The sequence below is a fragment of the Heliconius melpomene genome, chromosome 8 (genome assembly GCF_056956725.1).
Source record: "Heliconius melpomene rosina isolate 202511_hmr_F chromosome 8, ASM5695672v1, whole genome shotgun sequence".
Lineage (NCBI taxonomy): Eukaryota > Metazoa > Arthropoda > Insecta > Lepidoptera > Nymphalidae > Heliconius > Heliconius melpomene.
Genome location: NC_140396.1, coordinates 10,061,300 through 10,076,063, shown reverse-complemented (window position 1 = coordinate 10,076,063; position 14,764 = coordinate 10,061,300). Strand labels below are relative to the sequence as shown.

Sequence of the window (14,764 nt, the reverse complement as noted above, 5' to 3'; positions counted from 1 at the left end):
AAGCAAAATCTATTTTCGTAAAAATTCGTAAAAATATAATATGCAAACAACTTTTTCCACGGTTTTATTTCAATTTACTGATCAAACAATCAATTTCTTTAAAAACCCATTTATATAAATTAAAAAATAAAAATTGTTAAAAGTTATTAAGCTGTGATATAATAGGCTCCTACAAACAATCGTAGCAATACTTGAATTCTATGCGTTCTACGTTTTAAAAAGGAGCTGCAAAGAAAAATTATAAACAAAATAAATCAGCTCCTATTTTCTATCTTATAGCAAATTTTATTGAAAAGAGTTGACTGCAGTTCAGTGTTCCTAGTTCTATATAAATTACTTAATTTTGCATTTTTGATAAATAAAAAAAAATATGGTTGGAATTTGATGCCTAATAAGATTTGTTTTATCGTAGGTACCATTATAAAAAATAGATATAATATATAATAGGAGTTATTTATATATCGATAGTCTAAGCAATTGACATTATTCAAATATTTAAAAGAGTATTAATAAAAAACTAAATAAGAAAGTTAAAAAAATATTATTAATTTTTACAAAACATACAAATTATAAGTTAAGTAGGTACATTATTATATTTTATTTTTTGAGTTTTCATTGTATATAAAGGAGTATTTTTTAGCTAGCAACATTACTATTGAACGCTATCATTACCATTACATTCTTTTTTTACCATTTCAATAAAGATATAAGTAACACAATAATAAAGAAAGCACGAAAAAACAGTTATATAGTACTTATTATAAAAAAGGACTATATGGACGTTAGGACTGACATAACTGACTAAAACAAGCTATACTTAAAATATTATTTACAAGTAAATTAAAGTAAATTTTATAATAAGGGCCACCATACTCTAGTTTTATAATGTTTTCTTATCTTAGTAATACCGATTGTATGGTTGCCTTGCGACTTATCCATGTTTACTGTGTATTTTTGGTAAAGCCCTGTAAAATATAAAAATATATCTAAACAGGTAAAATTATTTTTAATGACATATACATTTATTATATTCACACTAAGGAATGTATTTTAGATATTGCCCAAAAAGCGCAGGTTCGAATTCCGCTATGGTCTAATTTATATGCACTATTGAGTGTAAAATAATCATAAATCACATAAATTTTACATCACGTACACTTATAATTAAAGACATGCTTGCCTACAACAAGACAACCTAGTGCTAAGACATTTCGTTCCTCACGCATCGTCCAATTTTCAAGACATTGATATATGAATATAATGCGTCGTAAAAATTGAATTTCGGGAAAATTTAATATTAGTGTTTCAAAATTACAGCAACGTTAAACAATTTAGACTCTTAAATATTTTTAAAACGGAAGAGAGATCTTCAAATATTTGAAATGTAATCTAGAACTAGGTTTATAATATAAATATAATCCCTTGTGTTACAAGACAAGACAGCAGAGATCAATGTTTACAAATCATTTAATATTACTAAAGATTCTTTTTATTATATTTTTTGTATAACAAACTTTGATTCTTAAACACAACAAGGGTTAACAAGAATTTGATTGAAAAACATGTTTATATTTCTCATCAAAGCTTATTGTGTAAAACTAACTAAATGGTCCCCTAACACTAAAAAGTTACTATATTAGAAAATAATAAAAATAAATCATGTTTATAGGTATTTGTTTGCCGCCCTGTTCTTCTTGGCAAAGATTTCAGGCTCATGTTTTAATAATGCAAATTTTCAAGTAATTGTTCAAAATGAAAGCATCTAAAAATGGACACTTAAATTTTTAGACACCAGCATAAAACGATCTTATTATTGTGGACGGTTGTGGCTTAACTTACTTAAAAATAATTATAATAAATTATTACTAATTCTATATATCGTTCAAATTTCATCTTAAGCGTAAAAAAGTGAATTTTGACTCAACGTTCAACTTTAAGAAAAAATGTCTTCTTTTAACTTTGTAGACGTACAGAAAATTTAACTAGTCCTATTCTGCAAATTGTCGAAAAATGTAATCATCTCTTGTTGGTCTTTTGTGGGTTCCATGAAGCGGTACAGCATAGGTGCCTCGATGTACTGGTACTGTGTCGGCAGGCTCTCGCTGGCAGCAGGCCATTTCGACAGTTGTCGTTGATTGCACATTGGATCGCTACAATAAAATACAATTTTATGAAAGAGTAGCAAAATATGTTTGCTCATTTAAATGAGTCCACATAGTAATATGAAAATAAGAAATAAATGAATAAACAAATTATGTATCAAAATCTTTTTCTTCAAAACCAACTTACTTGCAATCTATAAAGTTTTTAACAAACATGGTCATCCAATCTATCATTAATTGATCTTTGCGAGTTGGTGGCGAAAACCCTTCAATATCATCCATTGCGTTTGCTTTAAAAATAAATGTTGTGTCTTCTACGTGACCAGCGCCATCAAACCTTAATCCTTTTGACTCCTTAATTACACTAAAATCTGCTTCATAGGAATATTGATAGAGAAATACTGGAGCTCCACCGGTTAATGCCCTCTTCTCCGCTAATTTCATTGCAGGATAAATATAAAATGTTTCAGAGCAACTTTTTATGTACTTGTCCATTGTCGGTCCTCCTTTAAAAAATCTGCCTATCACTCTTTGAGCTGCTTCGAATGCCATTTTAATAGGAAGTTTATAAATTACATTCGGTGATAGTATCAGGAGCGGATTCTTTTGAAGCTGACCTAGCATGTCAATTTTTTCAAAAGTGTTTCTAAATGATTCACATTCTGCGTTCGTAAATCCAATCATAAGAGGTATATTCTTCCCACAACCTTTAGAAATAAGTACTTCAGGATCGTTATCTAATACGGTTGTAAAATCTGGAAATGGACTTTCAACGACTGGTAAAAATGCTACCAGTCCAAATTTATCTTGAAGTTGTTTGTTAGCCTCCATTATATATTCGAGTGGCATTGCTATCAGTCGCTTATGAATATCTTCAGAATTTGTTTCATTAATTCCTAAACCAGATAAGAAAAGGTTTGCCACAAATTTAGCATACGCTGGAGAAGTTGTAAAGAAAGTAGGAATGCCAGTTCCACTCATCAGTATGACTCTAAAACACGAAAAAATGCATGTTAGGAATATGTGCAACTTAATATAATTCCACGATTTTTTTGTAAGAATACAGCATTCGGCAAATAAATATAGATATTTGTAGTTATAATACCTTTTGAAAAGCCCTTCAGCTGCAAGAGACATCGATAATAGATGCGCAGAACTAGCGCCAGCGCTCTGCCCTCCCAGTGTCACGTCATTGGGGTTTCCACCGAATGCTTTAGCGTTAGTTTGCACCCATTTTAATAAAGTTATGATATCTCTTAATCCATTGTTACCAGGAATGGTTGAAGAGTTGAGAGAGAGAAATCCGAAAACGTTTATTCTGAAAAATGAATAGTGGATAGATTATTAGTGATTTGCTTAGATTATTAAAGGTGAACAAAGTAATTTTATTAACTCTGTTATTATATACTATATAGACGAAAGGTACCTACGTGACAATTTCCTTAAGGGGGAAGGTTATATCTAAACAATAATATGTAGGTCAATGCATTTTGAATATTCTTTTTCTCCCATAAAAAAATAATGTCTTCTTACCCCGAAGGATCATCTGATACACCTATCCTCTAATTGACAGACTGATAAACTAAGTATAAAATTTACATTAAATAAACCTACCTACTACCTCTTATAAAATATTGAATATATAAAACAAGCACATTTAATATTTCATGTCAATTATAACAATTAATTTTTCACACAGCGTGGCAGGCAGAGGGAACGTAGTGTTAAGACACTAGGTTGCCTCTTTCTGGCCGTTTCCCACTTCCTACCCAATTCTGGAGCTGCTTGTTGAGTGGCAGAACTCAACGCCGCGCTTTGCCTCGACACCAGAGCGAAGAAATATAAATATAAATTTAAACAAATATTTCATAACCTCGAGTGGGGATCGAACCCACAACCGTCGCGTTACAATCACTCCCTTGTGCCGCTGCGCCACGCCACGCCTCTAAATAAAGTTTAAAATAATACGCTAATTTATTACTAAGCGCTTATCTAGACTATCCTAAGCTCTATAGATAAGATCATGTCGTCAAATCCGGTTGTAAACAAGACGTCTTCGAACACGTGTTTTCCTGAATGTTTATGAATAAAATTGTCTTGACCGATTTTGTTATGCCCTTTCATCTCGGCATTAACAACAATAACAAACAATCAATTGCTTAATCTATTATTTTGACGTTACTGATAATTTGTTGAATGTCGTGGTTCTATAAACTATCAAGCTGAATACATTAATATTATTTATTTCACTAATAATAATAGTAAGACCTAGAGGTTTGTTTCATACACCACGTACGTATTTTTCATATAGTTTTTAGACGTCACAGTGATATCTTATAGGTAGATAGATCCTAACCGATTATTTTAAATAAGTTATTTCAATGCGGAACTAGAGCTACGGTGAGGGCATATATTAGCCAAGGCTGCGCGTAAAGTCAGCTCCATCTAGAACCGGAATATTGTAACATAATTATTTAATATACGGCAAAATTTATAAAAGATACAATATTACCTACTTCCTCGTTTTATTATTATTCAAACGTTATCATATTGCATAAGCGATTTGTGACGCACTTGAAACGACCTTTAATATCTGACACCATACAAGACACATAAAAGTAACTGCTTAATTTTTGTGCAGCTTCACGTCGTTCCGCATAGCCAACCTAACATATAAGGGAACCTAATATTGAGACTCTGTTCCCCGCTTTCCGCCAAATTTTTAAGAATTTGCGTTGCTTAATCATTGCTTATTTACTAGAAAGGTGACATATCTTACCTATAGTTAAAAGTTATGACAATCATATCCTTTGACACCAGATATTCAGGACCGTAGAGTCCAGTAGAACCGGATCCAAAGGCAAAGCCACCTCCATGGATGAACACTAAGATGGGCAAGCCAGTATCTGTTCCATCCGCCAGACCAGCTTCATGAGGTGGTTGCAGATGTCTGGCTGGCCTTAAAACTTTATATTCAGGCAAGGCGTGCAGAGGGACGTGAATATTTGCGTAGATGCAGGCCTCACTCATGTTGGTAGATCCTAGTAAAGGCCCGTAGAAAGCATTATGTTGCGGACAAGCAGGTCCTTCGAAGGATGCGTCGTATAAGCAATTCCATGGCTCAACTGGTCCTAATTCCTGAAAACATGAATGAAATTAAAGATGTTAATATGATTGAAGTGTTCTGAATCTACAACCATCGTTTCGAGCACTTGTTATTATTAGTTTACTCGTAGTACTAGATCATAGTGCTTATCATTATGCATAATAGTGAGACAAGCGTAATTGCTTTAAGAGCGTCGAAAATTAATTTTGAAATTTAAAATTATTTAACATGCTAAGTAGATTTTTTACAAAAAAATTGGAAGAATAAATTATTTTTATTTTGTTAAAGCTAGTTTATATTCAAAACATATCAAATATCATATTTATATTCAACTCTAAAACTCTTCCGCTGTGTGAGTGACGGACAACGCACAAAGAAAACGATCTTACTCCGGAACGTGACACCTGACGTGATAAGAAGTGTGAAGAAGTAGTGTAGACAAGAAAGGGAGCAAGAGAGAGGAGCTAAGAGACGATTCTCTTCTCAGGGAAAAAATATATTTTCAATTTTACGCCTCAATGTCCCCGATGACTAGTATGTCGATCAAAATACACTAAGATTTACTCACGCTAAAGCGACGGACGCCCACGGGCTGTTCAGCGTACGGCAGGCCCAGGAAGCTGGCGAAATGTGTCCGATTTTCTGCTAACCGATGTACTCCGCACACCCATCCCTCTTGGAGACGAACCCGCACCTCGCATTTTGATCCTTCTTTCAGAAATCGTGAACTATCTTGTGCTGCAATAAAAAAAATATAAATTATAAGATATACATGCAAACGTATGTTTAAATGTTTTTAAAGCAATTTGAAATACATTTGCTCAGTGCTTAAATTAACCAGACCAGGAAAATGAAAATATCTTATATGCGATAATACACAAAATTTATAAAGTTGATTGCGGGTCCAACCCAAAACCATCACGTTAAAAAAGACAGCTTAGGTCATCGGCACAACGTCTGAACGAGCGACGTGGGCTGGATTTCCACTTGGATAAATAAATTATTATTTTCAAATCCTCGCTCAGGTATCAAAACAAAGCGCGGTGTTAAGTTCCGCCACTCAACAAGCTGTCTGGAAAATGCCCTAGCACATTGAAACACGGCTAGAAAGTGTGCCAAAGTTGTTCACAAACAAAACTATAAATGCGTAGATAGTCGTAGCGGTTCGTAGCATTAGCTACGAAATTCAAATGCAGACTGCGTACGCTCCGGGCTCCTAATAGGGAAGTTGCAAGCTCCTTTGGTAAAGTGAGCGAATATTTTATTATATTAAATATACAGTATGTAGGTCAAACGCGATTGTTTTATCATTGTTTTGTTATATATAAATAAATATTTTAATTTGATTTGATTGATAACTGTTATTTAAATAATTTCTTGTTTTAGTTGTCATGTGTTCATGGTGTATGTATCTTATACTGCAAAAAACCAATTATACACAACATGTGATGGCTCGCTGATTTTTTGCCAAAAACTATGGAGAATGAACTTATCTTTAGCATATTATTAAAAGTAATTAGTTTACCTCTAGTTTGTATAAATGAACTGTAGGTATTTATATGGCATGTTCGTCAACATATTTACTCTTTAACCTATGTGCAATACGAGGATATAAGTTTATCTGTTCGTCTTTATCGCATAGCGCCTACAAAAAATGAACCGGTGACTTGTCGTAATAAACTAAGTATAACTACATAATGTAATAAAGTAGGTACACGTGGCACTATAAACCACGTACCTACTCGTACTCAATAAATACACAGCAAAAGTGACATAAGTATCAAATACAATAAAATTTGTATTTATCTTTTGCAATCCAATTATATTTATATAACGCTATTAATAGATTTAACTATTTATACATGGACCGTTATTGTGTCATAATTGACGCCTTTCGATCTCCTCAACTCTACCTGTTTTAAATCACATTTCCTTGTTATAGCTCCCGCGTCCCCTATAGCATAGAGGTATGATAGACACCGTCACTCTGTTCCCTCTTGCTTCCCAACTTTCATGGTTTGTACTTCCTTCCACACATGGTAATGAAAAAAATCAAATATTCTGAGTATGCTGACTCTGTGGATTGCATGTTGGGCAATCTTCTGTTCAAGTCTGATTATTATGAGACATTTTTTGCTATGATCGGTTTGTTTCTTTCATTGTATCTGCGGCTGTTGACTCACACACCCCTAAAAAACGCTCCAATCAGAATTATGCATGCATTTCAATCCCTGGTGGGATCAGGAATGCTTTGATTCTGTCAGTCGGCGAACGCCTGTCGAGGGTCATACTTAGAAGCAGGTGGAATACCAAAAATAGGTATGGTCATTCACTTTACACCCAAAAAATTGTATAATCCATGTCCAGTACAAATACACCACACGAGTGCGTCACTTACACGTGTTTTGCAGTTTACTCAGCGGGAAATAATTATATACTACTATTTTGTCTAAGTCAAGGCCAACACTGGGAAATAGTGTGAATTAATTTATATTTTTTCGTCCTAATAAAAGATTAGAGTAATAAATTCTGATATGATTCAAGTTTTTCTAAAACTAGTTACATTCTATGAATAATTTAATATGTTTTTGAACATAAACTGCCATCTTAGATGTTTTTAATGAAACGCTTATTAATTTTGAAGCATTTCGTAAGTATTTCGCATAGTATAGTTCGTTATCTCACATCTGTTTTCATAGAAGTGGTCTTTACATTAATTATCGTTTATTTTAGCTTTAACCTGCATCCCGTTAAGACAATTCGTTCTTTATGCACCGCCAAATTTTCGAGACATTGCGTATTGAACGGCAGAAATCAACGCCACGCCTTGTCAGGGCACCACAGCTACTTCCCTCGAGTCGGAACTGAACATACAACCGCTGCACGTTCATAAAAAGCTTAAAAGATGCTTAAGGCCATCAGAGCAAAGTGGGCAATAACAAAAAGAAAATATTCTGAATTTTCCCATTTTGGAAACGTAACACAATGTCTTAATACTGAGTTCCGCTACGCTATGTCTTGAAAAGAGAATTGGGAAAACGTGTAAAGCTTTTAAAAATATATTATAAAAACGAAAAAATATGCCCTAATAACCCTAGCTTTATAGGATATAGTATGTTTTCAAAGTGAACTAACGTAAAATTACGCTTTTTTTTAATATTACAAATATCTATTTGGAAAGGCAAATATCGTAATTACATGTTACTTTGTTGAAGCCGTATTTCCGCAGGGCCAGGGCGGGGAAATGAAAGTAACTTAAAATACAATCATTCCTCCGAGTAAGAACCGAACTCACAACCACCGCGATTATAATCGCTGTACCATTGAAAATGTTATACAGGGTGGAATTGTCAGCACCACTTTAAATGAAACCACAGTTTTAACTACTCTATAAAAGTCTAATATAATTCGGAAAAAAAATAATTCCCAAAAATGAAAAAGTTATTTTTTCAAACAAAATAAATCATAAAATTATCGTTTTAAAATAAAACGCCATTTGTAAAGTATAACATAGGCACGCACACACTTACCTGTCGAATCGGAAACGTCGCACACGTATGTGTGCGTCACACGAAATACAGATATGGATAAAAATCGTGAAATGAAAAAAAAATCCTACGTCCAAACTGTTGAGGTACCTTGATTAATTTCTTAGATGTGAGTTTGAAATATATTACCCTATATGCAGGTTCAATAAAAGAAGCGCTGCCTCTTCCACCTGTATATTATATAAGCTACGCTAAGTCAAACAAATCATTGATGAGTCCTTTTAGTTTTTTTGTTTCTATAGTTTTTACTTTACTTGACTTACAAATCTCCTTCAAAATCAATTTTATAAACGGATCTCAATATTAATGATATATGTTTAGTCTGGCAGTTATTTGTTTAGGAGACGTGTAGTGTGGTAAAAACTTTAATATTAACCAACAAACACTGAGTCACGATTAGACCAGATCCTAGATGATGGGCAAGTGCAAATTAGTTAGGCTCTAAGGATATCTTATAAGGAGCAGGACTCGTCCACTGAGTCATCGGTCAACATCGGTTTACGGGCGTATGCACTCATTTTATATTTAATGAACGCCAATTATAAAGTTTGCAATATTTATTACCTATAATATAATACATCTCTTACATATTGGAAAGAGTAATTCTGTTAAGAACACCAGAGTGCCTTAGTGCTCTTAGTTTTTCTGTCTATGGTTATTAAATGGTGATAGTCGGTACGTGTGGATTGAATTGAAAAATTAATTTCAAATTTCATTAAGACGAAAGGTAATATTTATAAGTTAAATATTATTTGAAATTCTATCATGTTTAGCTAAATATATTTCTACTATGCCATAATGCCTATGGCCTTGGGGGAAGCCTATGTTCAACAGTATGATGATGATGCCATAATGGTTAAGTTAGTTAAAACCAAAACCTGTTCTAAATAAATAAATAAACTACCAATAATTGTTTTATTAAATTGGATAAAACTTTAGTTTCTTCAGGTATTTTCTTTAGGTTGTATGGATATTGTCGTTAAAATAATCATGTTATTAGAACACGAAAACAACAAAAGTTAGCAAACAAATAGCGAGCGTCGCTACTTATCAATACGATGCTTATAAATACTTATAGAAATAGTGCAACTGAATATACATCCACTACAAATTAAAAATTTTTGTTTAACTCTGCCCTTATACTCAATATAGCCTATAGATTTTTATTTTACGTCTTAGGACCAATGCAAACAAAAGATAGTTGCGGGCAACGACTAGTTGAGGTATAATATCCAATCTTGTAATAAATAGATTATAATAAGTATCAACTTGGTCTATAGGTTAATGATAATTGTGATTTATGACTTTACACGTGGTGAAAGGAAAACGACACAGTTTAAAATAAAATGACATAAAAAAAAAGTATTCCATTAAATAAAAAAAACGCAGTATTCCGCACACTACATGGTAGGCAAAGGGAACATAGTGCTAAGGGTTTCTCAGCTGTATTTCTGCCTGTCTGTCCGTGGGTGAGTCTTATATCACAGATACTTTATTTTGTTTAGCTACTTTTATTTTAAGCCGAGTGGGAATCGAACCCACTACCTGACGCATTTACAGTCGCACCCTTGTATCCCTGCATCACTATTAAGACTATTTTAAGTTGTTTTACAGAATTAAACAATATCTCAATTACAAAAAATGATTATTTCAAATCAAATAATTATGCTTGAATGAAACTTTATCTATAAAAATCGTTTTAAAATAATAAAAAAATGTAAAATTGAAGTAGGTACTAGCAAAACTTTAAAGCTCAAAAGTAAAGAGAGCTCGCAAGTCAAACTGCCTTTAAATATAGGTCATCGGCCATTGTTTTAGTCCTTTACGGGCGAATATATACCTGGGAGTGGGTTCTTCTGCCTGTCTGTAACCTCGATCGTTTTATTTTGTCTGTTACTTATACATACATAATTTTAAAATATCGATATTATTGAAGAATACGTTGTTTAAAATACGTCTTTAGTAAGAAATATTAGGTATTTTAATCGATTTACATTTCTAATTCGGCACGCCGTCATGAAATTATAAGGTAATATTTTTTAATTATCAATAACTTTATTTTTGTTTTATACGCTTTAACTTTTTATATTCTAATCTCAGTTAAGCAAACATAAGAAGATGGTTTCAAACAGCAAAATCCTACTAATATTATAAACTTGCAAGATGAAACTTTACACTAATATAGCTTATACTTCAGAATAACACAGGCTACTATTCATTTAAGCACAAGCGGGCGAAGCCGCGTGTGAGTCGCTTGTATTTACCAAAAATGAACACGTTACCTCCAAAATTATAAAAAATATCACTTGTAAATATAATTATTTATTACACTATATATTATTTATACTACAAATAAAAAATATTTCTCACGCCACTCACCGTTCGTAGCGAGCGCCGCGGAGATCATCCACAAAGCAGTAAGTACACGCGACATGGTCCACGGTCGCCCACGCACTGTCGCCGTCACGGCCGCCGCCTCCTTATAAACGTGAGTGCAGTAAGTTACGACCGTTTGGTTACTTTCTGCCTATTTGGTGGTGACTCCCAGTGTCTGATGTATGAATGTAAACTAATTTATGTAGAGGTAGACAGAGAGATCAGACACTCTCTGTTTTCTGCCCGTTATAAAATGAACGTGCATTGCATTGAGTGGTGAATACCAACAGTGAAATTGTGAATTTCTTGAATAGATTTTTTGAACCCCCTGAGTAGGAATCGAATCCACAAGTAAGGTACATTCAGACGCCGCACCGTTACATCCTCAGTTTGGTTTCTATATAATACAAATGTACCTAAAATATTTTTGTATAAAATCATATACCTATATAAAATTATTAATTAATAAATTTATAAATAAATGTGTTTAAGGCCGTCGTGACGGATTATACCCCTGCTGCCTTTTGGGTTCGATCCCCGTTCAGCAAAATGAAAAAAATATTCATTTCATCCCTCTGGTAAAAAGGAAAAGACAAATTTTTAATGGGAAGGGATCGCAGGATGCTTCTGGCATGGTTTGTGACTTGTTCAAGGCATCCGATTGCGTTCAGCACTCAACAATGGTCATGAAACTTCTACCACCACATCATAAGAGGACGTGCACTAAATCTTCTGAATCCTTACCTAGTCAACAGGGTTCATGAGGTTGATGTAGTTGACAAGAAATCTCCTGGGTTATAAATAAGCAAGAGGTTTCGCAGGGGTTTATTCTTGATCCTTTTATGGTATGGTAATAAATACCACATTTAGTTGTAAGGAATCATAAAATAGTATTGTTTTTAGATAATACTTAATTGATTTTTAAAATGAAAAGACAAAACGTAGTACAATGCTTTACTGTTAATAACTTATAATGAATAGTAAAAACCAAATGCATAATTCTCAAAGTACCTAACATGAAACTTCTTAATGAACGGTTTCAATGGTGAATGCCGTTTATCCTGTTCACTCTGCGGTATCTCTCGGTATGATCTTAGACAAAATACAGTGGTGGACCTCATATTGATGGTTGTGTTTTGCCTAACACTCCTCTAACCTGCATGCGGGAGATCCTTCCTAAACAGAAATAATCTATATTATGTGAACAACAGTTCAAAGATTAGTAACAATATTATTATTTCCTGATGCGTTTCTTCCATTGCACGTAATAAAATTTAATGACCGACACGAGTCTCTTTAAATATCCTCGCAGTACAAACATGCATACTTTATTGTTCATTTATTTTTCAAATAATGTAATCTATATATATAAAAGGACTTGTACTCACTGACTGAGATAAGACGCACGCACAGCCGTAACCGTTTCGTAATCTGGACATCCACTAAGAAGGGATTTTGAAAAGTTTTAACCCTAAAGGGGTGAAATAGGGATTGAAAGTTTGTATGGAAAAAAAATTAAATCAACACCGATTTTTATAAAATTTGAAATTCAGACTCTTAAAAATATCTAATTGAACACGTGTTTCACGGTTTTTTAGAATTTACCCCCTAAGGGTGCCAATAAAGGGTTGAAAGTTTGTATGGAAAAATCTTTAAATCGCCACCGATTTTTATAAAATTTGAAACTTAGACTCTTAAAAATATATTTTTAACACATGTTTCATGGTTTATTAGAATTCACCCCTAAGCAATAAGCAGGCGAAGCTGCGCGCGTCCCCTAGTATAAAATAATTTGTTTTGTTAATTTTTAAGTATTATAATGATTTTCTGAAGGGTTTCTGAAAAAAGAGACGATTTTTACTTAGAAATACAATTGTACTATACGCTTTATACGCAATGACAGCGTCGGACTATAAACGGTGGTCGTGAGTTCAACACACCTCGGGGGGAATGATTAGACGAAAACCGACGTTGAGTTACAGGCCTAAAAACTCAACGAATCGAAAATTGGGTGAAAAATGGGACCCAGAGTGTCTTACCGCTATTCTCTCTGCATGCCTTGTCATACGGAAAAAGGCATGACATGAACACAACTTACTTAGTAATAATAAAATATGCCAAATTAAGTTTGTACAGAATTCGTAATCTCATGCATAATATCAGTGCAGTGTTGTGACTGAGTCCTGACCTGAACCCGTGACCCGCCTATCGCCTGTATCCATACGGAATTATGCATTTTGAAGCCAACACTGATTAATTGATGATCCAAATTCTGATGTCACTATTTTTATACCTAGATTTATTTAAAGACGTGCTTTATCCACTCTGGCGGATGAAGCGCGTCAGTGGTGCCTATGTCTCCAAAATTCGACATCGAGCGGGGAATGAAGTTTTTATGACTAATACTTGGGTTATTATTGCATTTTTATTAGGGATCCCTATTTTTTTTTGAAAATGGAATATGGCATATGCTGCTTTATAAAGATGCAACTTCCTAATGGGGTAATAATTTTTAACATCGGTCCAGTATGTGTTATGACAAAAGAGCCCGGTATTATAATGTTGCCTAGGGCCCGTTTTAGCCTTAGTTCGCCACTGACTCTAGCGTTAATTTATTTAATAGTAAATAATTATATTTCACCTTTATTAGTCGTACACGTTACATTTTTAGACGTGGCATGCCAAGACACTCGGCGGAACTCAACGCCCCTCAATACCTATTAAAAATGATTATATTATTTTTTAAATCTCTCACATAGATTTTTCAAGTGAAGCGACTAATAAGTGGAACAAGTTAAATATTGTAGATAAAGTTATCAAGCGGGGTGTGGGAGTCGTTTCTGTTTTCATAACTCCGATATCAGCTTTTGATAAATGCAAATAGTATCTTTATTATACTTTTGGTTTGTGATATCTAGTGAATTCTTCGGATTATTAGCAATTTAAATTAAGATATCTTATTTACTTGAAATTTAAATCTTACTTTGCCTATTTCTTTTTTAAATCTATCATTACCTCGTGTTGACTAACTTCACTTAAAAAAAAATACTTAACTTCAGGCTGTATCCCTGGCGGAGTCGTCAGAGAGAACGGAGCGCCAAACGGTACGGTCTCTACCTACCTCTTTAGCCTCGTTCACTGTCATCATACATTCCTTCCATTCCTTCATGCTTTTCATATGACCTTCCTCCAGTATCAAAAGTCAACTGAGGTAGCCCCCTACCTCTCTTACAGATCACTTTATTTGTAAATCTTTTTTTACCATTCTCATGTCTAACTAAACAATACAAATAACCGAATAGGGTTAATTTTAATAATCACGATTGAATTAACAACGGTGTAATTACGGTGTAATTTTAACTTTAAAACATTATAAGAATACATAAATATACTAAAGATATACATATATTGAAGACATTCATATTCAACAAGAATACAAGCAATTCACCGTAACAACGCACTGTCGTCAGGGAAAACTACTTATTATATTATTACAGATATTTGTTTTATGTATTACACGTAAATACTTAAAAGTATTTTTTTTTATCTTATATTCATATATTTTTGCATTTTTTAGATAACCATATGAACTATTGAAAAAAAATCTAAATAAATTAAAATTGTATTTCCAA

The 14,764-nt window shown here is 33.4% G+C and overlaps 2 protein-coding genes across 4 annotated transcripts in view; one reads left to right on the top strand and one right to left on the bottom strand.

The window, feature by feature from the left end:
- Window positions 1-14,764, top strand: part of PKD (serine/threonine-protein kinase D3) — a 56,629-nt gene that overhangs the window by 14,904 nt on the left and 26,961 nt on the right. The window lies entirely within an intron of this gene.
- On the bottom strand, window positions 1,107-11,294 carry LOC146537083 (juvenile hormone esterase-like). The gene is made up of 6 exons (XM_085189715.1): window positions 11,136-11,294; window positions 5,777-5,946; window positions 4,882-5,240; window positions 3,208-3,420; window positions 2,290-3,093; window positions 1,107-2,150 (listed from the first exon to the last, which is right to left on the bottom strand). The coding sequence occupies exons 1-6, from the start codon at window positions 11,188-11,190 to the stop codon at window positions 1,979-1,981; spliced, it is 1,773 nt and encodes a 590-aa protein (XP_085045841.1). The 5' UTR covers window positions 11,191-11,294; the 3' UTR covers window positions 1,107-1,978.

Excerpts from the sequence above, each read along its gene's own strand:
- LOC146537083 (XM_085189715.1), bottom strand. The coding sequence starts at position 11,190 with ATGTCGCGTGTACTTACTGCTTTGTGGATGATCTCCGCGGCGCTCGCT. Across the intron at positions 5,947-11,135 it reads CGCGGCGCTCGCTACGAACG|CACAAGATAGTTCACGATTT; the intron begins GTGAGTGGCGTG and ends TTTTTATTGCAG. Across the intron at positions 3,421-4,881 it reads GTCATAACTTTTAACTATAG|AATAAACGTTTTCGGATTTC; the intron begins GTAAGATATGTC and ends TTCATTTTTCAG.